The sequence below is a fragment of the Ursus maritimus genome, unplaced genomic scaffold (genome assembly GCF_017311325.1).
Source record: "Ursus maritimus isolate PB19 unplaced genomic scaffold, ASM1731132v1 scaffold_15, whole genome shotgun sequence".
NCBI classification, from domain to species: domain Eukaryota; kingdom Metazoa; phylum Chordata; class Mammalia; order Carnivora; family Ursidae; genus Ursus; species Ursus maritimus.
The window spans coordinates 37333951-37360364 of record NW_024423897.1 but is presented as its reverse complement, the minus strand read 5'-3'; the positions used below and the strand labels follow the sequence as shown (position 1 = coordinate 37360364).

At 43.9% G+C, this 26414-nt stretch overlaps 1 protein-coding gene across 3 annotated transcripts; it reads right to left on the bottom strand.

Moving 5' to 3' along the window:
- Positions 1-889: 889 nt before the first annotated feature.
- Positions 890-22828, bottom strand: C1QTNF3 (C1q and TNF related 3). Of its 3 annotated transcripts, none has more exons than XM_008692658.2 (6): positions 22391-22828; positions 17204-17315; positions 14832-14986; positions 11330-11459; positions 6096-6195; positions 890-2811 (listed from the first exon to the last, which is right to left on the bottom strand). In XM_008692658.2, exons 1-6 carry the CDS (start codon positions 22826-22828, stop codon positions 2652-2654), a joined length of 1095 nt encoding a protein of 364 aa, XP_008690880.1. In that variant the 3' UTR covers positions 890-2651. The 3 variants fall into 3 exon arrangements, with proteins under 3 accessions (XP_008690880.1, XP_008690881.1, XP_008690882.2); XM_008692659.2 differs by having other exon boundaries at positions 22430-22828; XM_008692660.2 differs by having other exon boundaries at positions 22610-22823.
- Between the last annotated feature and the right edge of the window lie 3586 nt (positions 22829-26414).

The window sequence follows — 26414 nt, the reverse complement described above, 5'->3', positions numbered from 1 at the left end:
TAGAATTACCATATTATCCAATAATTCTACTACTGGATATTTACCAAAAACAAAAACGAAAACTCTATTTTGAAAAGATATATTCACCCCTATGTATATATATATATATATATAATGGAATATTACTCAGCCCTAAAAGAGAGTGAAATTTTGCCATTTGGGACAACATGATGGACCTAGAAGGTATTATACTAAGTGAAATGATTCAGACAGATAAAGACAAATACCATATGATTTCACTCATACATAGAATTTTGAAAACAAAACAAATGAACAAACAAACAGAAAAAAATGAAGAGACAAATACAGAGAACTGATGGTTGCCAAAGAGGGGCAGGGGGATGGGTGAAATAGGTAAAGGGGATTTTTTTCAAAAGTTGGTTGCTTAAATGATACCTACCTACTATCTCCTTTTTAGATCCTCAATTTTATGAAAACTTGTAAAATTAATCTTCCAGATACAATTCTGGTCATGGGTAAAATTGTGAAACAATCAATCTTGACCTTCCCCCACCTTCCTTACTAATCACTCTTTTTTACACCTGGGACTTATTTGCAAGCCTAAAGTCCTTTCCACCTGCTTGCAACCAAACTGGGTGTCTCCACTACGAAGAAAACTAGAATTTACATCAACATAGAAAGACCTCATATACGTGATGAAAATCCTATTCCGTTAGAGATATTCAGATTACATTAAAGGACCTCCTCCAAACATCAATATCTTAAAGTTGCAGAGGGTTGAAGTCATAACAATGGGATAACTGAAAAGTGGAGTATTTTGTAGACAAATGACCATGCTCTGTGCCCACATCATCAATGTATAGACGTTTACACCATGTGCATGAAAATATTTTAACTTTGTGTTAACAAACCATAGTGACTTACAATGTATGACTATTCAACTTTATTAAGAACATTATAAAACAATACATTTAACAAAAGTATGTTTATTTCCATACAATGCTTTTACATTTTTCTCACTTCAGTTTTATCTAACGCTGAGCCAATATCTTCTTCTAAGGCACTTTATTAATAGCGTATGTTCTTTAGACACGGACTGCCTTTGGGCAACATACAACATTCAAATGTCTACTGGCAATACACTTTTACAAAATATTTACAATGTTTGGAAATAGTAAACCTCAACACCCATGACCACGCAGCCCCAGGGGCGGTGGGGAACATACACAAAATCACAAAAACATTATCAACCAGTCAAGCCCACTTTGGCTGATATTCATTCATTTTAAAATAGCATTGCTTATGTTGGTCAAGAAGAGTTTAAAAATATTTATAGATCGAAAGAAAGGGTCAAAGACAGAACCGAGCATAGAGCACATTAAGTTAGCTAATAAGGCAGCCCTAATTAATTCTTTCTGTTTCTAGCTCTAAGGGGTAATCAATACAATTAAACCCATAGTTTAAAAGCCTTTGTGGAAATTTGAATTGTAACAGAAAATAAATGAAGAGCTAATTGCTTTTAAGGGAATTCATTAAATGATATGTGTCAGACAGGTATCTCTCTAGTACATTTTAATTATGGTTCGACATCAGGGTAAACACATATTCCAATTATGTTTTCTTCACTTAAAATAAACAAATTCTGGGTACTATTTTCTGAATTTGTCCCTTTTGGGGAGGGACAGGCCAAAGTAAAGGAGCACAGCTCCATTGTAGGTATTGTCTAAATACGGTAATCAAAAAAGTCATATAATTTTTTATTTTTAAAAAGGTTAAGAAATTTTATTTTACATCTTCTAAATGGAATACCCTTATATTTTGTATCCATTAGTTTGTATATAACTGAATTTACAGCTCCTTCAAATGACATGTCAGTGAGTGTAAAGTTTATTCGGGAATTTCTAAATTGAGAGAGAAGGTCACCCTCCATATATATGGATGTAACCTCGCCTCGGCTGGCTCTGCAGGCCAGGGTCAACAAAGATTTGTTGTGATCCAAGAAACACAATGGGAAAGGGTCAATATAATAAGTTAGATCTGATAAACCCAATTTTGGACCATGAGAAAATTCTATATCCAAAAATATAAGCCATTACAAGTCAAGATTTAATTACAGCAGTACTCTTATTAAAAAAAAAAAAGAGGATTCCATTATTTATGGGCATTGTGAATACCTTTCTTATCTAAAAGCTATCTGGAATTACTAAAAATATCTATATTTATTCATAAATATTGACCCACTGGATCAAAGTGTTACTTCCCAGTCTAGGCTTCACAAATGTTTCTGGTAACTGGGTCCTGCCTGGCAAGTGCCTTCTTTGCTCCTGCCTGGCCCCATCATAACCACTGCACCCTGGTGTCTGCAATGTTATAAAGAATGATGAACCCCAAACCTCAGGAATTCCTGAAAGTTGCTATTAAATTAAAAACAGAGCAGCCAAATTCTTTGCAAATGACTTCTTTGATGGAAACAATTATTTCCAACCTTTATCAAGAAGGGAATTCTTTTTTAGGTGCCTGGGGAAGAGTAAACGTGCCAAGTATATTAGTCAAGCTTACTTGAGAAGACCGTTTCGTGGATTCTTCTTCTGAGCTCCTGAGTAGAACCCTCAACTCTAATGTCCCTCAGATCAAACAATCCCAGCTCAGCCATAAGTCTTCCCAAAAGTAGAGCTGGTCTATTCATATATTTACTTGGTTTCAAAGAGCAGGAAGCCTGCAAAGGTAGAAAAGCGCTGGTGGTCTCCATGAAGAGCGCCATTGCCCATTCTCAGCCAAACCTCATCCCCTTTAGCCAGCTTCAGTACTGCATGGTTGCTGGATGTATCTGACTTCCCTTTTGTTTCGTAGCTGTAAAGAAAAGAAGGCACCAACTCCTTAGTCTTCGCAATGGAAAGTCACCTCTTCACCAAAATATGTCCTCCCCTTCTCCTCCAGGCTCTCACGCACTTAAAGTCCTATGACTAAGTTCTCTAAATGGCATGTGAGCAGAAATGACATGTACCACTTAGAGGATTGGACAACACAACTCTCCCAAACACCTCTGCTTGCTTCTTCCTCGTTATCACCACGTGGAATGGTAATGACAATGACCAGAATAACCTTGGAAGCCAAGTGTTGCAGCCTGAGTTATTGAAGACTATGTAGCAGGAAGCTCTCTCTCACTTGCCCCAACCTGGAACAACCACTTTGGACTGTTTCATGAGAAGAAAAGGAATTTCTATCATGTTTAAGCCAGTAGATTAATGTTATAGCAGTTTAGTCTACCCCAACTTATTTAAAATTTGGTACCGAAGGAGGGTTCTGCTATAACCCAAACTGAAATATGTTGCATTGGCTCATTGGAACTGATGGTTGCCGAAGAGGGGCAGGGGGATGGGTGAAATAAGTATCAGGCAGAGAGCACTGAGAAGACAAATATTATGGGCTTGAAATCTGGAGATCTGTGTTGTGCTGTGGCAAAACAGTTAGGAAAATATCTGATAATGTAGAAAGCAGACCTTATGTCTACCAAGCCTATACACTAAGAAAGGAAGTGACCGGAAAAGCCAAAATACTGCTTTTAGTAAGATGTTTCTGCAAAAGATGAGTTCAGACAAAAACTGACATGTCTGAAGCACAGGAAGCAGAAAGGGAGTCTAGAAAGTTGAGGTCTAACAGGGTTGGAAAAGCCAAGTGCTTTCAAACCAGAGACAGCAGAGATAAAGTTGATGTTGTCCTATTAAGACTTCTCATTCAATCTAATAGACACAGCCTGTGACATATGGATTTAAAATATTGCCTTTTTACCTAAATCTATAGTTTTAGAAGGCCTTGGGGTAACTACGACTAGTTACCCCATGAAGGGCATGAAGACAAGGAATCAAGGAAAGAGCAGGCTGAAAAACTATCTGTCAAGGAAAGAATGTTGGGTGTGGCTTGCTAACCAGTATAACTGACTGGTTGCACAAGGAACAAAAGGCTGCTACGTTCTGAGGAACTGGTATTACCCAGACACCCACACCCGGCTTACAAAGGACCTGGGGCTGTTTGACTAAACACTCTTAGCCCTCAAATTTGCACCAGCAGGAAGTGGGTGTGAAAGACCCCAGGGAAAACCTACTCACCTTTTAGACGGAGACAAATACACAGGGAAAGTCCTCCCAGAGGACAGAGTCAGGGGCTTTGCAAAGAGAAAAACAGCTGAGAGGTTGACCTGATAAAAAGGATTGCTCACTCTTAGGACTTGGGGCTCTGAGCTGGCTGCATGAACTACAGTTCATGCTGTCTTCCATGAGGGTGGAGATGGGCCAATGCACATTGTAAATGTAGGAAGAAGAATTCAACAGATACTTGGTAGCCAGAGGAGCAGAGAAGCCTGGCTGTTCACCAGACTCCGTCTCCTGCTTCCACAGGAGCAGGCCCGCATTTCCTCGTGCCCTTGCATTGGTTGAGGGGAGTTAGGGCTGCGGACCAATGTAACTGTGTTCTCTGAATAGAACGTATGATGCATAAAAATTCTCACAAGCCTGCTGCTCTTTTCTCCTTCTGACTACGGCAATGACAATGACCAGGGAGAATTTGCAAGTCAGTTTTACAAGTGGCAGAACCGCTTTCACCAGTCTACATCTCTCAAAACCCAGATGGAGCACCTCCCTTCCAACCTACCTCCACCCAATCCCTCCTCTACCCTCTTTCTGCCTTGTCCTTCCCCATCCTGATCAAGCAACATAGAGCTCTGTAGTGTTTGAGCTGCCATATTGAGTCTCTCTCTNTCTTTTAAGACTTAATTTATTTGTTTTTATTTATTTATTTATTTATTTATTTATTTATTTATTTGAGAGAGAGCCCAAGGAGTGGGTCTGAGAAGCAGACGGAGAGGGAGAAGCACACTCCCCACCAAGCAGGGAGCCAGATGCGGGGCTTGATCCCAGGACCCCGAAATCATGACCTGAGTCAAAGGCAGCCACTCAACCAACCGAGCCACCCAGGTGCTCCTTGCATCTCTTTTTTTGCAGCAATTTCACCTACTTGTCTTTTTCTCTTTTGACTTTTTCAAATGCATCCCCCCACTGGAGGCCAGCCTCCAGAAGAAATGGCAATCCTCCCAAGTCATCAAAAATGACAGGGATAAGACAGCAACCACAGAGTTTTTCATAGATAACTCACCACCCATTTATTTATGGGAAAGATGTTGGCTCTCTGCCTCTTTCCCACATCCTAAGCTTACGTCAGAACAAGTTGTAATATTTCTTTTTAAGATAATTTTTTAAAGATTTATTTATTTATTTATTTGAGAGAGAGAGAGAGCGTGCACGCCTGCGCGCACATAAGAGCGAGTGGGGGGAGGGGCTGAAGGAGAGAATCCTCCAAGCAGACTCCATGCAATATGAGCTGAGCCCAAAACAAGAGCTGGTCACTCAACCAACTGAGCCACTCAGATGCCCTGAAATAATTTTTGTACAAGAAACTCTAGGGCCAGGTTGCTAGGATGAATATCAGAGCAGCAGCACAGCCTAAATACAGGGGCCTACACTTAACTCTCTACCTGCCTGCTGAGGAAGACAGTAGAGAAGACCATCAACAGGGCTAAACTCTGGCAAAGGGGGTGGGAGAGTAGGAAAATAGAAGCAAAGGCCGAGAAAGAAGAAAAGAAATTATATGAGTTAAGAAAAGAATTCAAATGGGGGTGCCTGGGGGTCTCAGTTGGTTGAGCGTCTGCCTTGGGCTGGGGTCATGATCGTGAGGTCCTGGGATCCAGCCCTGCATGGGGCTCCCCGAGAGGCAGGAAGCCTGCTTCTCCCTCTCCCTGTGCCTGGCACTCCCCCTGCTTGTTCTCAATCTCTCTCTCTCTCAAATAACTAAATAAAATCGTTTTTAAAAAAAGGATACCAAAAAAAAAGGATACAAATGATTAGTTATGGGGAGTGTTGCTAGTAATTAGCTCAAGGCCTCCTATCAACCCGCTTATTCTCAAGTTCATCAGATTTCTTTCTTCCTAAATAGTAATTCTAATCTGGCCGTATGTTGATACACGAGAGCTCTCAGTGATGGCGAGTCAGGAGCTGTTGGCTCTTGCACAGTCCCTGGCATTGGCCGTGGTCCGAGTAAGCCACTGCGGCAGGCAGGTGCCTGCGATGGAGAAGAGCACCCACCTGTACATGCTGAAGACGGTGTTGCCGTTGTGCATGAGGTACACATACACCTCTTCGACATCCTCGTGCTTCATCATGCTGAACGTGAAGAAGTACACACCTGGAAAGGGCGGGTATTTACCCCCATTTATGTTAGCATAGTAGACACCAAGGACAGGGAGATAGACTGTAGGACTTCACATTTTTTGTTTATATTCTATATGGTATGTGGGCTCCTCTTGGCCTTCGTATGAGTGTTTCTTTCTCTGCTCTTGCCTTCAAACTAATTTTTTTTGAGACTTTCTCAGCGTGTGTACCATTTCCCCCTAAGAAGTGCTTACGGTGAGGTGCACGCTATTCCTAGGTATCAATGAACGAACACGAGCACCTGCCGCAGGACTCATATTGGCCAAGGTATAGAGCGCTGCGTGGGTGAACACACGGCCTCCACGGCCTAAGAAAGGGAGCCATGTGTAGCATTACAATGGAAGCGTACACTCAGCCCGAGATCAGAAGCATTTTAGCACATAAATGGTTATCAGTTCTGAAGAATTAGTTTTAGTAATTTACCGTGTTATTCATTGTAAGTAGTGAAATTATGTACAATAAAGAGAAAGACTCAACTATGACTCAGCAGCATGACCTTGCTACTAAAAATAGCGGTCCTTCTCATTTGTAAAGGATCAACGTATTTTAAAAGATGTGAGTTTTCTTGTAAGACGCTAGGCCACCTAACAGAAAGGAACTTAATACGACCTGATACACTCTAAAAGATTGAAATGAGTCCACTAACAGAGAGATGTGCAGAAGGCAAATCTTCCCAACTCCAAATGACGTGGGATTTGAGAGTGCATTGGGGAAGATGAATGAATATACATCATCAAGCTCTTACGGATTTCCATGCTACATTTTTAACTGTGACCTTGTCCATTTGAGCTGGTATAACAAAATGCCACAGAATGAGTAGCTTAGAAAAAACGGCAATTTATTCTTTGCAGCTCCAGAGGCTGCGACCAGGGTGCCAGCACCGTCAGGTGAGTCTTCCTGCAGGTCCCAGACTTCTGATTGTATCCTCACATGGCAGAAGGGGTTAAGGGACTCTGTGGGGCCTCTTTCATGAGGGCATTAATGCCATGTATGAGAATTCTGCCATCATAAGGCAATCACCCCCAAAGACCTACCTCCTAATACCATTAACTTGGGCCTTAGGTTTTCAATGTAAGGGAAAAACCCAGAAACGTCTTAAAAAAAAAAATAGCACGACACAGTTCTATGCTCTTTTTCAAAGGTGCAATCAAGTAAGAGAGAAGCTGTAAGGATACCACGTTGACCACCTGCTTCTGAGTCAAGTTGAACCAAGCAAAGAAGTGTGATTATGCTTTATTTATTGTACGTTCAATATGCTGGGATTAAGGACCTGGTGTAAAAATCAGTCGTACCCATTCATATGCTTAGAGATTGGTTCACAGCTGAAAAGTAAAAGCAGATCAAAATTAGAGGACTGAAGAAAGTAGTTTGTGTGTTTAGATTTTTACATTTTACAAAACATATTAGACATGCACACACATATACACGCTCATGACAATTTTCAATGCTTCAAGAAGATAAAGCTGGAATGAAAATGACAGGAAAAGATATTAGTTTTCTTGAAACAATGATGGCTGCTATTCAGAATAGATTGCAGAAGCATGTTAGAGCAGACTAAGAAACCAGATAGGGAATAAAGGAAATGCCTAGAGGTAGAAATATAAAAGTGAATATTTATCTTATGCACCTATGGCTTTCTTCTGCAAGGGCAGAGACCGAAAGCAGAGGCAACACACTTGTGCTATGGTTTTCAGGTCTTTGTGTTACTGTAACTGTAAAAACCAGCCTTTGCTGGCTCATCACTCCCAAAGTAAAAAAGTAGAAAATGCTCAATTTGTCATCTATTGGGGCGCCTGGGTGGCACAGCGGTTAAGTGTCTACCTTCGGCTCAGGGCGTGATCCCGGCGTTATGGGATCGAGCCCCACATCAGGCTCCTCTGCTATGAGCCTGCTTCTTCCTCTCCCACTCCCCCTGCTTGTGTTCCCCCTCTCGCTGGCTGTCTCTATCTCTGTCAGATAAATAAATAAAATAAAAATCTTTACAAAAAAAAAAAAAGCCACACAACACAGGCATTATTTAAAAAAAAAAAATTGTCATCTATTGGTCGAAGTTTAAAGTGGGAGGCAAATGATGGTTATTACCAAATGATGACCCAAGAGAGTTCTAAAAAACTACTAAATCTTTGAGCTTCGATTATAAAGCCCTTGAAAGCAACGGAATCACCAGGCATCTCTAGGTGCTTATGTAAACTGCAGCCCAGATATGTGTAAGAAAATAGTTACAAGAAAATTGTAAACCTTCAGAGCAAAAAGTCACATAAGAAGGTTAAAAACTGGTTGAAGCATGATGAAAGATAACTTCTATCACTTCATATGTCCATTTATTTCTGAGTTTAGCTGGGTGGGAAACTAAATCAAGGCGTTAAAAGCACTTGTGTCAAATTTAACATGGTGACTGCGTCCATCAAAACTTTCTTCTTTTCCTTCTATATACCACACAGGGAAATAAGGAGCATTGAAAACAAACACCAGAAAGAATTCATTTTTCATAAAACTAGGAGACTGAAAAAAGCCAATAAACTTAAAATACTTGTAAGTCTGTCAAATGCAACAGACAGCAGGCAGTCCCATGGAGGCAACATGGGGGCGGGGCAGGGAGTTTTGAGGAGGCCAATCAGCGGCAGATCTCACAGTACCGGAAAAAAGACACTCCCTGATGGAGAAGGGTCAAACATGCTGAAAAGAAGCACTTATGAGCAGGGATGAGATGAAGCCTAAGTGATGTTTTGGGGGAAGGTTGCTAGATAAAGCACAAAAAGTGAGGTGAGTGGTCTTGAAGTGGCAGATTTCCGAAACTACCAGCAAAAACAGGGCTCCTAAAGGCAAGAGAACTACAAGTGCCAGGCTGGTCTCAGAAGTCTCCCCAGTCTGGGGAGGGAGTTGGAGGAAGTGTGGCCACACAGAGAAAACACACAGAAGGGCCACACTGCAAAGACCAGAATGAGTCCCCTGGTAGCAGGAGAGGTAGTCACGGAGGTACGGAGCCCAGAAGTATGCTGAAGTGCTGAAGTCCCTCCCCTTCCTGAAACTACTGCCTGCAGCTGGTCTAGGGAAAGCCAACTCATCCAACCACCAGTTAATTTGAGAAAGTAGAAAAGAACAGAAACTACCAATAGAGGAAGAATACTCACCGAGAAGAAATGTTGTCAGGTAGTAGATGAAAACTGTAACCAAATAATTCCATCCTGAGTTTAAAATATGTTAACGAATCAAATCCCTCTATGAAAGAACATCATTAAACAGAAGGCAGGAACTCACAGCAGAAATGTCCAGACAAGAGAAGGAACCAAAAACTGGGACTAATGACTAACGTGAGACATAGAAAAAGTTAAGAAAGCATCACAGAAATAAGACAGAAGAAATTGGAAGAAGCAAAAAGGAGAATTCATCCTCAGCATATGCAATGAAGGACACGTAGAATAGTGATAGAGAAAGCAAACAACATGAAATGGAAATAAAAAAACGGCAAGAGATTCGAGAAAATAATAGATGTAGAAGACAGACAAAGAAAAATTAAACACAAAACCAACAAAACGTAATTGAAGTCCTTCATAAGTTAACCAGTAGTGTCCTAAGGTTTGGGGGGGGGGGAGGGATGTTTGTGAGTAGGTAGCCCCAAAGGGGAGGAGTATTTTATCATTGACATTTGTTTAGAATTGCTGCACTATGATGACAATCGAAATCTAGTGACCTTTTCATTGGTCCTATTATAGTTCAAAAATATCCCATAGACAACGTGCCCACTTATGTATTGCCTGATTTCCTAACACAAGTCGGACTGCTCTCAATGCCACCCCACCGTAGTAGAGCAATGAGAAGGAAAAACAGTGTTTAAATTTCTATTTTAAAATATAATTCAAAGAAACTTTTCAGGGCAAAAAGAAGGCTTACATCCACATATTCAAAGGACAACAGGAAAAGTCTACCCAGAACAATAAGCTTGTGGTGGCTGAAAGTAAAGAAGTTGTAGGGGCTGAATGATAATTCCCAAATCGGCCGCAGTCCTAAAGTCCCCAGGAGCTGCGAATGGTACCTTATATGGCAAAAAGGGACTTTGCAGGTCTGATTAAATTCAGGATCTTGAGATGGGGAGATTATTCCTGATTACCCAGGAGGGCCCAAGGTAATCACACTATCCTTGAGAGCCAAGGAGGTCAGAATCTGCCAGGAGGTGACGTGACCATTGAAGCACAGACTGACATGATGTGGCGGACGGAGAGGGAATGTCGACAGCCTCTCAAAGTTGCAGGAGGCAAGCCCCTCAAGCTTTCAGAGGAACCAGCATTGTCTATACCTTGACTTCAGCCCTGTCAGACTGATTTTGGACTTCTGACCTCCAGAATTTCAAGAGAATAATTGTGTGTCATTTTAAGCCCCTTAGTTTGTGGGAATTCATTAGAGCAGCAACAGGAAATTGAATGCAGAAGTGCTCAAGAAATTTTAAAAATTCAAATAAAAAATCTATTCAAAGGATCAGGTCCTCTTCAGGGTGGTGGCAAGAGGAGGACACTGTTATGACACATTTAAACTGTGAGAATTACGAGCTAAGAAGTTTTAAAGTCATAGGTAACTATGCCCTCTTGGAGATTATTCCCTTCAGTTCAAAATCTTAGTAACCACGGTTATTATTTTTAAAAGTGTATTCATCTTGGGCACCTGGGTGGCTCAGTCCCTTAAGCATCTGTCTTTGGCTGGGGTCATGATGCCAAGAGTGCTGGGATCAAGCCCCGTGTTGGGCTCCCTCCTTGGCCGGGAGCCTGCTTCTCCCTCTCCCTCTGCCTACCACTCCCCCTGCTCTCTCTCTCTCTCTGTCATTCTCTCTCACATAAATAAATAAAATCTTTAAAAAAAAAATAAAAGTGTATTATTCATCTTTTAAAATTCTAATTCATTTACTTCGAAATCCAACAGAAATCTATATATGAGCTGACTGTTGTAACTGGAATCAGAAAGAATTCTCAACTCTTTCAGCATCTTCCTTTTTTTTTCCTCTTCCTTCATCTTTTCCTTCCTCCCTCACTTTCTCACCTCTTTCCTACCTTCCTTCTGTCCTTCCTTCTAGATTGCTAGTCGGTTAATTCAGTCATTCATTTATTTTTACATCTCACCTGATACTGGGGCCCCGAATCTACCCGTCATGACATCAAAGAAGTTTCCGATGTTGGTCTCCACACTGCTGAAGATAATCCCGCTATTCTGATTGCTGAAGTGGGTTGCCAGAGAAGCCATGAATGCAATCTAAGGAAAGTTAGTTAATAGGAAATTTAACTTTTAAAAATGAGGTTTTTACAAAAGTAAGTTTAGTTCAACATTATTTGTAACAGTAGATTGGAAATAAACAGAAAAAAATTAAATAAATCATGGTAATTTCTAACATTTTATGCTATGAAGCCAATAAAATGATAGTATATAGCAACAATTCTGAACCTGACTTTCAAGGTGCATTAGGCTTCAAAATGTTTTTTGAAATATTAAAATTCTATTACTGGGAAAATTTGGATGAAATCTACTTGTAGCTATTAAAGGCACATTAGCGTATTAAAGGAGCTGAGAAGGCCTGCAGCCAAATAACCTTTTAATTTTGTTCACTCTGTTATTTTTTCTCCGAAAGAACTGTGATATTATGATTTATAATAAGTATACATTTAGTCTTTGTCCCAGCTTTTGGCACAGAGGTCCTAAAACCATTGGAATATCTTAAGTGTATAGAGAGATCAAGGAGTCTTTTGTTATGTTAATGAGGTGACTTTTGGAAAGCCCCTAGGTAACCTAAAGATGGGGGCTAGTTGCCATTGGAGCCAACCCTGTGATTAGAGGGTTGGAACTTTCAGCCCCACCCCACATCCAGGAAGGGCAGAGCGGCTGGAGGTTGAGTTATAATGGCCTGTGATTTAATCAACCATGCTCATGCAATGAAGTCTCCATAAAAACTTAAAAGGAAGGAATTCGGAGAGCTTCTAGGTTGGTGCACATGGGAAGTGCAGGCGAGTGGCACTCTGTCTCCGAGAGGGCATGGAAGCTCTGCACCCCTTTCTTCAAACCTTCCCCTATGCGTCTCCTCCATCTGGCTGTTTCTGAATTATGCCCTTTTACAACAAACCAGCGACTGAGTAACTAACTTGTTTCTCGGAGTTCAGGTTAGCACATTACTTGAACCCCAGGAATGTTCTTAGCCTCTGCTCATTGTCAGAATGTCAGAGGCACAGATGACAATCTGGGCTTAGAGTCTGAAGTTCGGGGTGGTGGTCTTGCAGGGCTGAGCCTTTAAGCTTGTAATCTGACACGATCTCCAGGTAAGCAGTGTCAGAACTGAGTTGAATCATAAGGACACTTAGCTGGTGTGGGACTAATGTTTGGTGGTGTGGGAAAAACCCCCACACTGAAATTGTACCTCTATCAGACAGTCGCATTTGAAACAATCCCCCATCCACACGAGTCCTTGTAACTGAGTGTGAGTTAGGTCAATAAATTCTTTAGCTTGCTGGGATTACCTGTCTTCAGTGAATGGGAGTTTTAAGTGAGGCGGTGAAAGCTGAGAGAGAGGGAAGTGTTTGAAGTTTGGAAGACTCAGGGGAAAGCAGGCTTAGGAGAATCAACAATGAAAGGATTTGGACAGTCAGAAAGACAGCATGAGGGCTGTGGACTCAGAAGGAAGGGGAAAGAAGAGGGGTGACAGCAGAGGAGGGATTTTAGAAATGGAAATGAAGGGGCCTGGAAGTCACCCTTCTTTACAGGTTGCCTGAGGCCAATCATCCCTCCTCTGTAATGTCTCTTTTAAAACCTGTGGATGTAGTTCTCCCAAATTATTAGATTGTGGCTTTAGAGTAAAATAATTGATAGAGCAATTTCATAATCTCCCTTAGACACCTTTAATCTGGCCAAGCAGCATCTGTCTTCTTTTCTTTGTGAATTTTTGCCGCCCATTGACCCCAGGTTGCTAAATTTATTAAATAGCATTCATTTACAAGTGACAAAACCTCAAAAGCAGTGAGAGAAATACACAAGACCTCTCAGGTTATAGCTTAAAAAACTCGAGGCCCAGAAAAATGATGGAATGTCTCCAAGGTCAAACGACCACCAGATATGCCCAAATAAAAGGCAAAGTTTTACCCCAGTTGATCTTTTAGACAAGAGTCTCTGTATTCTGGTTCTTTACAAGTCTGTCATGCTATGGTATAGTCTCCCAATGACACACGGCCCCCAGCTGTTGATGGTTCAACTTAATAATATTTCAGCTTTAGATGCTGCCATAGCAATCTGCATTCAGTAGAAACCATACTTCAGATATTGAATTTGGATCTTTTCCTGGGCTACCAATACGCAACAGATCCTCTCTTGTGATGCTGGGCGGGGGCAGGGAGCCACAGTTCCCAGTCAGCCACGCCATCAAGAGGGTCAACAACCGATGATACACTTAACAACCATTCTCTACCCACACACTGTTCTGTTTTTCACTTTGGGTACAGTATTCAATAAATTCCATGAAATAGTCAACACTTTATTACAAAATAGGCTTTGTGTTAGATGATTTTGCCCAACTGTAGGCTAATGTTCCAAGCACGTTTAAGGTAGGCTAAGCTAAGCTATGATTTTCCATAGGATAGGTATACTAAATGCATTTTTGACTTACCATATTTCAACTTAGAATGGGTTTATCGGGTCGTAACCCCATCCTAAGTTAAGGAAGATCTGTATTTTATTTTAGCCACAGTTACTGTTTCATACCAGCCCAAAACAACCTTTATAATAAATGCTAGCTTTCAATGTCACTAGGAATCCCTTGGAAAAATCAATTTTAAAAATATCGGCCAGAAAATAAAGAAATAACCAAAACTTAGTAATTTTCTTGGTGACCTAACCTTGTATTTGCGAGTGTTAGATGATATTGGCAACAAGAATTTTGAACATCACTTAAAAGAGAAATAAATGAGAGACAAATGAGTACGTAAACTTAGGATAAAATATTCAATTATAGCCTCATAAATAGATTCAAAACACGTTAAGCTGAAATAAATATAATCTAGTCTAACCTAAACTAGGATGGATGAGTCAAAAAATAAAATGTCTCTAGCAATAAAGAAGATGCTGATGAGAAAAGTTTAAACAAAAACTGTGCCATAAGATCGAGAGTTGATAGAGAATAATACTTATATATTAATATCCGTATATGTGATTTAAATTCATAAATGTAACAAAATGAATAAATAAAATATTCTAAGTAGACACACTCCATTTATACATCTAAAATTTATATATTTGAGTTGCCAAAACCTTTTTATTTAACATCTCTTCCAATTTTGAAAATCATTAGCTGATATGCAGGGCTGCTGTATATTTGGTCAAAGAAGGGAGTTGAATTTCAACTTCCTAAGAATGATTTCAAAAGGCTCATTGAACAGCACAGGCTGCCTGCGAACGCCCTGTAGCGGGGGTGAGCAAAGCCAGCCTCGGGCATGTAGGTATGTGGGTATGTGGACATGTGGGCATGTGGGCAAGTGGGCCAGCAGCCATCAATGAGGGCATGAAGAGGCACTTGGGCCTTCTGTCTCCTGCACTGTGAGGGTCTGGGCAGTTTAGAAGTCCCATGGAGATCTTCCCAAGGTGACTTACCTGCAGTTCTGGCGGAATCCCTGGGTAGCCCTTTTCTCCCTTGGGGCCATGCTGCCCTCGTTCGCCTCGTGGCCCCAGGTCACCTTTGTCTCCTTTCTCACCTTTGGCCCCTTCATGGCCAGTGGCTCCATTATTGCCATTGTTCCCATGATTTCCTTAAATTACAAGCAGAAGGCATCATAGGAGAAAGCCCCCATCACTCACACTGACCATCTATTGTGATTCAAAGGCAGACCCTTTCTTCAAAAATGTTCGCTCTCAATTGCACAAGAAGACCATTTGAAACAGTCCAGAACACAGCCAAGGGGCCATCGCCAAATGGGATCTCTAACACAGGACACTGAAGACAGCCTTAGCTACCCAAGTCTCCAAAGCCTATCTTTCCTATAAAGCAAGAGTTGGGTGAAAAATTTTGAGGACTGATGATCAAAGTACCATTTATAACAGCAGAGATTAGAAACAAACTAAGTGTCCACTAATACTGAAAGAGCCAAATAAAAAAATGGTACATCCCAGTAAATAATGTTATATCGTCAGAGAAAAAGAATGCTAAAGAAAAATATTTAATAACATTTAATAATGTTCACGATACTTTTAGATAAAAAAGTTATGAATCAGTAGAGACAGTGCAATATTATGTGTAAATAGTATTTATATATTACATAAAAACATTTCCAGTGTTTTTTTTCTGAATGGATGAAACATGACTAGCTTTTGTGTCATGCTATGTACTTTTTTGTCTCTTTGAAATTTCTATACAGGGCATGCACCACTTTTATCACTGAGGGAGATGTAAAATCACTGATACAAATTGTAACAGTAATTTTGAAAGCCAGACTTGGATAATGATTTGAACTCTTCACTTTGCCACTAAGAGACAATTTCTACAACTCTTCCTTTATTTTATATTTGTTGAATTTTGCACCCTCTCCCTGTTTATTTTGCATGCTATCTTTGGTCAGGTATTATACCAGGCTTGCAAACCCTCCAGATAAATGAACTTTGACTGTGTTTACAAGTCAGTGGACCAAAATAAGGCCATTTGGATTGGGAAACATTTAGCCAAGGCCAGTTTGTTCTGTACCTTCAGGAGAGTTTAGACCTCAGATTGTAAGAGGCTGAGTATTCTTTACCCCCAGTCCATGCACCTGCTGGCAGCTGCCCTTGACATTCAATGACATAGACTCTAAGACAGTATTTACAGTTTAAAGTCTAACAGAATGTTTTCTCATTTTAAATTTGGTTGCATAAGAGAAGCCACTCAAAAGTAAATTAAAAAATTAAAACTGGGGGAACCTGGGTGGCTCAGTCAGTTAAGTGTCTGCCTTCGGCTCAGGTCATGATCTCAGGGTCCTTGGATCGAGCCCCATGTCTGGCTCCCTGCTTAGTGGGGAGTCTGCTTCTCCCTCTCCCCCCTGCTCGTGCTCCTTCTCTCCCCATCTCTCTTCCTCTCAAATAAATAAATAAAATATTTTTTAAAAAATTAAAACTCCTTTGATAAATGTTAACATCACTAAGGGTAAGTGAGAGAAAAGCAAGTGGACTTCTGTCAAACCCTGAGAAAAAGTCCTACCCCAGGAATTGACCCAGGGAAGAGGAAAGCAACTACCCTCAGGTGGATTTGGGAGTCCTGAGACAGAGAGAATCTGAGCTACCCTTTCCTTGGCTGATGCCAGACATGAGCCAGCTCTCAGAACCTCCCATGCCTGGGGCACACTCAGTAGGGTAGGCGGTTGAAAGGAGACCGACAGCGTTTTCCAGGCCGCCATGTGGTGCTGGAGCCCAAAAATGTTCCCGTGAGCCCAAGAGAGGCATGAACGTCAACCAAGAGATAGCTGACCATGGACAGACCCTGAGACTAAGGGAAGAAAAACTCAACTAGACACAGAATCAAACAGAAGGCTGTGTAGTTCAGTGAATGGCACTATGGAGAGGGCTCTAGAAAGCCCAGTAGGCACTCCTCTCCTCGCCACCTTCACTTCATAAGTTCCCTGAAAGTTAGAGGGTGTTGCATGAAGCACATCGTGGCAGAAATGCCCAAACAAGAGTATGTCCAATAGGATCCCATGATTCTGTACCCCATGCTGGTGAAGACCCCCCGCCCCCCACTGCCGGAGACTTGGTGCCCCAGGATGCCTAACGCCTGTGGGATTCTGCAAGAGGGCTAATTAAAAACACTATAGAGTTTATGGTATACCGTTCCACCTCACTGGCTCTGTAGACCCAGTCCCCTCCCGAACTCTCTTCCGGATTGCCCACGCATACCCTTTGGATCACACACAAGTGAACCCAAATTATCTTGATTCGCCCTCGTTCCTAGTTTGGCTCGGTGCACAATTAGACTGGCAACAGAGTATCTCTCTCATCCTTACCTGGAATGCCAGGGGGGCCGGGGGGCCCTGGAGGGCCTTGGTAGCCTCGGAAGCTGTATTCTCCATGGCAACACTTGCTGCAGTCTGGGGGCAGTCCTCCGGTTTGTGGAGACTTTAAAAAGAGACAGAGAGAAACTTCAGACAATGGTACTGGGGAGTCAGGAGGACTTGTGAATTTCCCTTGGTCTTGTCTTTTGGGTAAGTTTAACTCCAGACAACCCACGACAGCATCAGAAAAGCTGGTGTGGGGTGAGGGCTTGAATGGCATGCTAGCTAAAGAGAGCAGATGACCAAGAGGATAAGGAAGCCAGAGGGTCCAAAGAAGGGCATGCTCTTTGCAAGGAGCGTGGTGCTGGCAGGGGGTGGGGCAGTATTTCTGGGAAGTGCTGTCCTGAGGCTACTGGTGACGGTGATGGCCAAGGAGGAAACCCCTTCAGAGGCGGACTTGGAGGCAGCCCTCTCTTTCCCAGCTGCCAGGCGCCTCTCCTGTTGCTCCTTTGAGTAGGTGACCCTCAAATGGTAAGAATGATCAACTTCCAATACAGTTATTAAGAATTTCTACCTCCATGGGGCCCTTGGGTGGCTCAGTCAGTTGAGTGTCTGCCTTTGGCTCAGGTCATGATCTCAAGGTCCTGGGATCGGAGTACTTAACGGGTACTAAGTGTATTCAAATATGACACGGAGCAGACTTGCTTATTTATTTAAAGAAAAATTTCTAAACTGTGTGCTGACTGTCGAGGAGCTCCAGCTCGAGCGGAGGAGCCAGATTCGCTGATTAAATTTAGAGCGGCACTAAACTGGTAACGCGCCTCTTACTATATCATTAACTTATGGAAACTTCCTAGACCTGAGTTACAATTCAGTGGTCCTTTGAGAACAGCATATTGTTTCTAAAGGATTCCAAAGAAAGAGAAGTAGAAAAAGAGGGCGGGATGGGGGAGGGAGAAAGGAAGGAAGAATTTGAAATTCAAGTTTTCTCTATTGCTAGAAATCCAAGCAGAAAAGAGGGTCAAGGTTTCCACTGCTGCACATTTAGACTTCACTTTTTTTTTCTTTTTTTTAATCAAAAATGGGCCTGGACGTTTTCCTCACTCCCTCATGCCTTTTCCCTAAAGGCCTCCACCACACTCTTCAGGGGCAAAGCGGGTATCTGTAGTCCGAGCATTTTCTTTCAACAGCTCGGAGTCCGAGTCTCAAGTGAACAGGGGCCACAGAGTGGAGCTAAAGCCTGTCTAGTCTTCTGCCCACCAGGTCCCACACTGGACAGATACTGTAAAAACCTTGGGTAAAACTGGTGGAGGAGAAGAAAATCAGCTAAAGCAAGTGGTCTGAGATAAGTGACTTCAGACACTTGGAAAGTCAGACGCCACAGCACCGCCCCACCTTCTAATCCAAGAGTGCAATCTGAGAAGTGCGTACGTCATAATTTCCTGGTATGATTTTGCTAATGTGAAATACAGTTTTTTAAGTTCCAAGAAATCCAAGGCTGCCAATAAAGGGCTTTGGGGGAGAAGGAGGGAAAATTCTGAAGAGGGAGCGATTAAAGAACAGAATTGAGTTCCTGGGATGCTAAGAATTTTAGGAACATGTCTGTCCTGGACCAGAGCTCCCTTCTCAGTTCTGTGTGGTTTTAGCGATGGCACGTTCCCCCCAGGCATCGTTTTTCTTGTCTACTAAATTAGGGCACTGGGTAAAATGGTTGGGAAATTTCTTTCCAGCTCCAAGAGAAAGCAAAGATACTAAGGTCTTTTCTAAACCTCAAATAATGGTTTAGAAAGATTTTATTTGTGAAGTCTAGTGTCTGAGTGTGAGAGGTCAGCTCCAGGAGAGGGGGCTGCTTGGTACCAGAGCTAAGACCGGGGTATGTGCCCAAGCCACCTGGGAGCGCTTCCAAAGCAGAGAGCTGCCACCCCAGCAGGGAGAGTCTCCTAGTTGCTCCGAGCTGGTCATGTCCTGAGAGCCCTCCTACAACATTTCACATGTTCCTCTGGCCTGGTCCTTCACACTACGGTCAAGTGGAATAATGCTTGTGAGCCTTGTAAGGGACTCTGAGAACAAATTGGACAAGATGTGTTAATTCACAGGCATCACCTAGGTAAGGGACAATTACGTGCTAGGGAGTCACTACATACACCCTCTTAAGTTTATCAATCCTTTTCTCATCATCAGATCAAATTTGAAAGCCACAGACAGGAGAATGAGCAGCATGGGAGGAGCGGAGTGTCTCCAAGACAAGTCCCATCCATTTTGTGGATGGAGGTGATGGGGCAGCCACTCAGATTTGAGCTCTGCTATTAGTGAGTGACTTCTCAGAAAGAGGGCCCACAGCTCCTTTTTTAGCCAAAGAAAGAGGAAAGAGAAAGGAGAAGGGGAGTGGGAAGAAGGGGAGAAGGGAGTCCAGGAGGAGGAGAAGAGATTCATAAAGGAAGAAACTGCCTGGAAAAGAGAGCCCAGGTCTGCTCTCCCCCAATCTCGGCACACTCTGCCCACCACGAACCCCATGGCCAGAGTCCTCTTTCTAGAACACACACCAGACCATCTCACTGCCCTGTTGTGAACAAACAGACACAGCTTTGGCTGGCAAACTGAGGTCCAAGCTCCTTAACCGGCCCACAGAATCTTTCAGGCTGGCGCTGAGATCATCCTGTGTTTTCCCTGCACAGCTCAGGGGCTCCAGCTGCGCCCATCCCTCCCAGGCTCCCTCATTTCTGCTGTCCCACATATTTTTAGATTTTATTTCTTACATGGATAACCATCCTTTTTGTCTCACCTTTCAGATCCAATGCAGCAGCCGCCACCACTCTGGCACTTTCTCCCCAACTGCCTTTTGTGCCGAGATTTTATCACACGGTATTCAATTATCTATTCATTGATCCCCACGAGAGCCCTTCAGAACTGTCCGGAGACAGGCTTGGGCTTCTTTATCCCCATGAGAGAAATTGGCACATAGTGAAGCACAGGAAATCATAGATGAAACAATGAATGAGGAAAAAGAAGAATTAAAAGAGAGGTGGGGAAGGTAGGGAAGAAGGGGACACAGGAAAACCCTCAATGCAGTGAGTCTCCATACCCATCGGCAGATGAGTTTTAGGGAAGCGCGCCGGAATATCAATGATTCTGAATCGCCTCAGTATCTCCTGTTGGGGGTTTGTCTGAAAATACTTCAGGAGCCCAGGAGGGTTTGAAAGCCCCACCCCCACCCTGAGCCCCTTGGGAAAAAAGAAAGCCAGGGAGTGACTTGCTGCCCGCCTCATCGGACTCCAGCAGGCTGGCTGCCTACGACTGGAAGGTAGGGCGAAGTAGAAATGCAATTTGGATTCCAGTGGCCTGCTGGGTGTTGGTTGCCACGAAATGACAACAAAGGACAGCCTGCATCTGTCTTCTGCTGCGTCTGGAAGCTCACACTGCGAGGGCCAGGAAGGGCCCCACAAAGATCCCACCCACTGAAATGGAAAGTCCAGGTCAAAGCTTGGACAGAAATGAGAATGTCTTCACCACTAAAAAAATACAAAGTAGCATGAGTCACCCTCCAGTCAAAAGATTCTCAGATGAGGGGCGCCTGGCTGGCTCTGTCAGTACAGCCTGTGACGCCTGATCTTGGGGTTTGTGAGTTCGAGCCCCACGGTGGATGTAGAGATTACTTTAAAAAAAAAAAAAAAGTGCGGGGGCCTGGGAGGTGTACTTGGTTAAGCGACCGACTCTTGGTTTCAGTCCACGTTGTGGTTTCAGGGTTGTGAGATCGAGCCCCACGTTCCACTCCACGCTCAGCACCGGAGTCTGCGTAAGACTTGCTCTCCCTCTGCCCCTGCCCCCTGCACTCTCTCTCTCTCTCTCTAAAATAAATAAATAAATCTTAAAAAAAAAAAAGATTGTCAGATGAAACGACAATCTCTAAAAGTGTTCTTCGAAAAATAAGATTGTATTTGGAGGTTATCATTTCTTCTGTGGCTCCTTAAGGAAACAATTTTTTTTAAAAAAGATTTTATTTATTTATTTGACAGAGAGAGAGAGAGAGAGCAAGCACAAGCGGGAGGGAGGGTAGCAGACTGAAGGAGAAGCAGGTTCCCCGCTGAGCAGAGAGCATGATGTGACGTGGGGCTCCATCCCAGGACCCTGGGATCATGACCTGACCCCAAGGCAGATGGTGAACTCACTGAAACACTCAGGCGCTCCAAGGAACAATTCTTTCTTGACACAGACTCACAGAACAGTCTGGGCGACTGCACCATGCAGCTGAGTTAGAAATCCCAGGTCAGATCCAGATCTCCAGCTGATCGCCAGTCTCAACCCAAACTTTTCAGTCTGTGAGAGGACAGGCTTAGATTTCAACTGCATGAACCTTTCCAGGGCCTATTTAATGCAAAGACACAGTTGATTCTGGTTGTAAAACCTCTTTGTTCAAAGCTCCTATAATTCAAGGTAACTCTTCTTTCCCCTCCTCTGATTTCAGCATGCAAGATGCTGAGAAGGTAAGTCAAAATCCATTTTGTCCGGTTCTTAATGTTTTAAATTAAATTGAGTTTCACCAATTACTACACTGAAACCTGACCTCACTCCAATAATCCCCGAGAAGAGTTACAGATGTTTCCTTGGGTGCTGAGTTCACACCCAGGGAAATAAATCAAGCCCTCAGTGATTATCAGGCTTTAAATCACACAATGAAGTTTTGCTTTTAACACACATGCAATCTTTTTTGTTCTAACTCTATGGTTCACAGACTGAACATAGAGGCTTAGCAACCTAGACACTGTAAATCAAATGAACAAGGCTGGCATGAAATGTCACAGTAAACTGCCACATCAAAGTGAAAAACTCAAAGGGCAGCTTCTCCCTGCTGGGAAGGATTAAGAAAATCCAACTGTTTTAGGATCTGCAAATGATTGTCTCCAGGATCCGTCTATCTGCATAGGTCAGCACTTCTTTCCACACCAAGAGAGCAAGAAAGCAATCAAGTCATAGCACAGCAGGGAGCTGGCTGCTCTGTTCTCCTTTCAGCTCTGCTGATTTTCTAACAGAGATCAGTAGTCCCCCCACCCCCGCCCCAGTCCCCCAGAGCAACCCAGAAAGACACGGACAAGCAGCAGAGCAGAGTTCTCGAAAGCATTGATCCTAAGAATCATAGCTGAAAAAAGAACAACAAAACTCGTTAAGCTTTCCCAGTAATCCTTAGAAGAGAATTCCGAGTACCTGGCCCCAGAATGGGGTGATCTGGGCTAGGTCATCTACCTCAGGGTGCGGTAGCTCATCTGGTCTCAGGGATTTTAGGTCTGCAGAAGTGTTATTATCCACAGTCCCAGTTTTAGGATGGCTCCGCTCTCTCACTTTCTCCCTCCTGGAGCCGCTACGGCCAGTCTGCTGGTGGCTTTGCACTATTCTCGCCACCACTTTATTAGCTCTTCCGCTCACCTCCATGTATTCATCTTGACAGAGGCAAAATGGGAGGAAAAGCAAAGCCAGCAGGTGCCAACAGACGAGCTGCCTCCCGAGCATGATTCTCAACAGAGCCCCAGAGCCTCCGGGAGAAGACGGCAGGGCTTCTCGGGCAGATGCCAGGGCTGGAGATGCGAGCTGCAGCCGGCTGGGAGGTTTTATACTTTGGTGTGTAATAAATAAGGCTGCAGGCATGCCAGAGGGGAAGCCGTCCTCCTCCTCAGGCAGGACAGCCCCCATTCATCTCTTTCCCACCCCGCAGGCAACTGGGTCTGTGTGCGCAGCCCCCAGTTGGTAGGGTTCGTAAATGTCACACCTTGGCACGTTTTGTTCAAGTGTGAAGGAAACATACACAACCAGCTGGAAACAGAGAGCCTGTGTCCAGAGGTTTGCTTTCGTGATTAGACATGTGCCTTCGCGGTCTGAGATGCTTTTGGAAAAAGCTGCCCTCGGGCTTGCCAGGAAATTTGGGCTTAACTGCATCAATTCTGTCTGAATGGCAGGGGGAACTGGTTCAGGGCAATCGAGGGAGCTCACGCACTCTCTTTGTACGGTTAATGCTTCCCCACCTGGTCCACTTAAAGTAACTTGTTTCTTCTTCCAGACGCCAGCAGAAGGCAGTTGGGTGACTCCAGAGTACTGAGCTGGATTCAGGTGCAGAGTCTCCCCGTTTAGCAAAAGCATTTCCCCGTGCTGGGTTATATTTCCTTTTGCCCTGCGTTTCCAAAGGCCAAGGTTAAATTAAAGCCAGTCGATGCCAGATGAAGATACAACATCCTGCTTTGTAATAGAAGGTTGTCTGTCTCTGGCTACTCATCCTTCTGACATATTCTTGATTAAAATGGAAGAAATGGAAAGCGCCAAACCAAACACGCTACTTCAAACAGATCAGGATGGAGAGAATTATCATTTCTTTCATTTGCTACATTTTTATTAATTTGGCCAAAGAACCAATGGATATTCCTAACTTCTTTATGATAATAAATTAAGGGAATCTATGTAGCCTTGCCATTAAAAATTGCTTCTATTTACATATCATTTCATTTAATATTAACTCATTCACTCACAGAACAAAAAGCCACTGCCCCCCTCCTCCCCCGGAGAATTGCAGAGACCCTGGGACTTACAGGGATGATGAGTGGCAAGTGTCGGCTGCTAAGTGAACACGCATGGCGCTGTAAGAAGGCCAAGCCTCGGAGAAGCCAGGCCCGATGGTGAGGTGACAGAGCAGCTGGAGAGGGGGGAGCAGCAGAGGGCTGCCCACAGCTGCCTTCCTTACTCAGCCAAGGGGCCCAAGAAACAAGTCACCAATGCGAGTTGAATCACTTGTGTGGGACAGCTGCCTCTCGAGCCCACGTTGACAGGACAAGGAAGCTGGTCCTGGAGGTAGAGTGAGGAAGTGACGGAGTTACTCAGTTAAAGAGACGCTCTCCAGGTCACCAGTGTAGGGGGGGCCTTGCGAGTGATGCCTGTTCAAAGGGAACAGTTCCCACCCAGTGGCTTATAAGGCACTCTGCATCCCCCTCCCCTAAGTCTACCCATCCAAAGTTTCCTCACTGGAGAATTCCTGGAGACCGGTGATGAGCCCTCCTAGGCAGACACCCCTTCGGAGGGTAGTGCATCAAGCTGTTATCTGGCATTAACTCCTACTGAGGATTTCTTTACAGACCTGGAGCTGAGATGGGACACGTGACATCTGGGCCTTGTGGGCAAGTGGACGGAATATCGCTGTGAGAGAAAAGGCCCAGGGGAGTGTCTCAGTGGGGATGCTGCCCCACCGGAGAGGCCTGGAAACAATTTTACAGGGAGACCACAAAGCAAGAAATGGCTCTGAAATCTAGGTCACCTCACTCCAAGTGTTCTAAGAGCTCTCCCTGGCCTCCCCCACCTGGCCCATCTGCAAAGTAGCTATAAGTCAACCTCTTCGGACTTGGCAACTGCATTGAGGCTTTCCCACTGGTGTTTCCAATCCTTTCAACTAGTCTAGTGGTTCTTGGTTGTGGCTGCCTGTTAAAATAAACCGGGAAGCTTCTAAATATGTCAGTGCCTGGATCCCATCTCAGGGCAATGGAGTCAGAATCTCTAGTGGGGCCTGGGTGCCAATAGTTTTTAAAAAGTTCCCTGAGATGATTCTAATATGTGGCCAGGGTTAGAGAATCACTGACCCATCCTCTCCTTGACTCAACGGGAATAAATAATAATATCTATAATTTGGTGAGTACTTACCATGTGTCAGACAAGTATTTCTTGCTTTAGGTCACTGACTTCTCTCAGCAAACCCATTACTGCCATCTTTTAGTTTTTTAATTTTTTTTAAAGATTTTATTTATTTATTCGACAGAGATAGAGACGCCAGCGAGAGAGGGAACACAAGCAGGGGGAGTGGGAGAGGAAGAAGCAGGCTCATAGTGGAAGAGCCTGACGTGGGGCTCGATCCCAGAACGCCGGGATCATGCCCTGAGCCGAAGGCAGACGCTTAACCGCTGTGCCACCCAGGCGCCCCCCATTACTGCCATCTTTTAGATGAGGAAATGGGGGCTCAGAGAGGTAAAGGCACTTGTCTGGTGTTGCACAGTTGGAAAGCGGTCATTAGGACATGTATCTATCCATCGTCCTGCCTTCCTACAGAAAAGTAGGAGAAAACCAATGACAGGCTGGCCACAGAGGGAAGGCCAGCTCTGTAGCCTCCAGCCAGGAGGCTGGCCAACAAAAATCAGGTCAGAAGGTTATGAGTGGAATTATGTCATCCAAAAAGATGTTGGAGTCCTAATCTCCATACTTCTGTGAGATGCCTTTATTTGGAAATAGAGTCTTTGTAGATGATGGAGTTAAGATGAGGTCACTGGGTGGGCCCTAACCGGATGATACAACTGTCTTCTTAGATAGGAAGAATTTGGACAGAGACAAACACACACACAGGGAGAATGTGGTGTGAAGATGGAGGCAGGGATGGAGGCGATGCATTTACAAGTCAGGGAACACCAAAGATGGCCAGCAAGCCACCGGAAGCTGGGAGAAGGGCGCAGGGCAGACCCCCCCCCCCAAAGCCAGGAAGGAACCAACCCGATCTCAGCCTTCCAGCCTCCAGAATTGGGAGACAATGAATTTTTTTGTGTAAGCCCCTTGAGTTGTGGCACTCTGTTACGGCAGCCCCAGCAAACAAATATGGAGAACACGTGGGGAAGCTTTGAAAAAAACCCAGCCCCCATCATCTTGCAGATGAGGGGATGGCAGTCTGAAAAGACTTAGCCAACTGCTCAAGTTCCAGGATGCAGAGTCGAAAGCCTGGCCCCTACTAGAGGCCCCAGCCCATAGGCACGGGTCCCTTGTACTTTTCTCCAGTGAATCCATTAGATTCATTTTAAACTTTGGCTGATTATTAAATATTACTTGGGGTTATCCTTTCACGCATGTTCTGGCCATGTCCCTTGTACCCAGTTTTCAAAGATGTGAATTAGAGTTGGGCCCTCCTCATTTCTTGCCTGTGAACTGAGTATTGGAAATGACTAGAAGCTGCCCCAGGTGAAAACCAGAGTCCCCATTCTGCACAGAAGTCGGGGGGCCTCCAGCTGCTAAGATGCGCCGGGACTGCCACTGCATCTTGCTTGCTCAGCTGGCCCTGGGGGTCCAGCCAGAAGGTTGGCAGAGCCAGCACTGTGAGCAGCCGAGGTACACATGAATACGTGTGAAGACTCAGGCCCCGTGGATCAGCTCTGCAGGCTGGAAGCAAATATTTGTTTAACGCTACAAAGGAGCCTGTTATGAAGTGTGTAGGTGCCCT

What these genes read in the sequence shown, in the direction of transcription:
- C1QTNF3 (XM_008692658.2), bottom strand. Translation starts at nt 22,828, where the DNA reads ATGCCTGCAGCCTTATTTATTACACACCAAAGTATAAAACCTCCCAGC. An exon ending in CGGCCCCCCTGGCATTCCAG is followed by an intron (nt 14,987 to 17,203) that starts GTAAGGATGAGA and finishes TTGTAATTTAAG; the next exon opens with GAAATCATGGGAACAATGGC. An exon ending in ACCGTCTTCAGCATGTACAG is followed by an intron (nt 2,812 to 6,095) that starts GTGGGTGCTCTT and finishes TTTTCTTTACAG; the next exon opens with CTACGAAACAAAAGGGAAGT.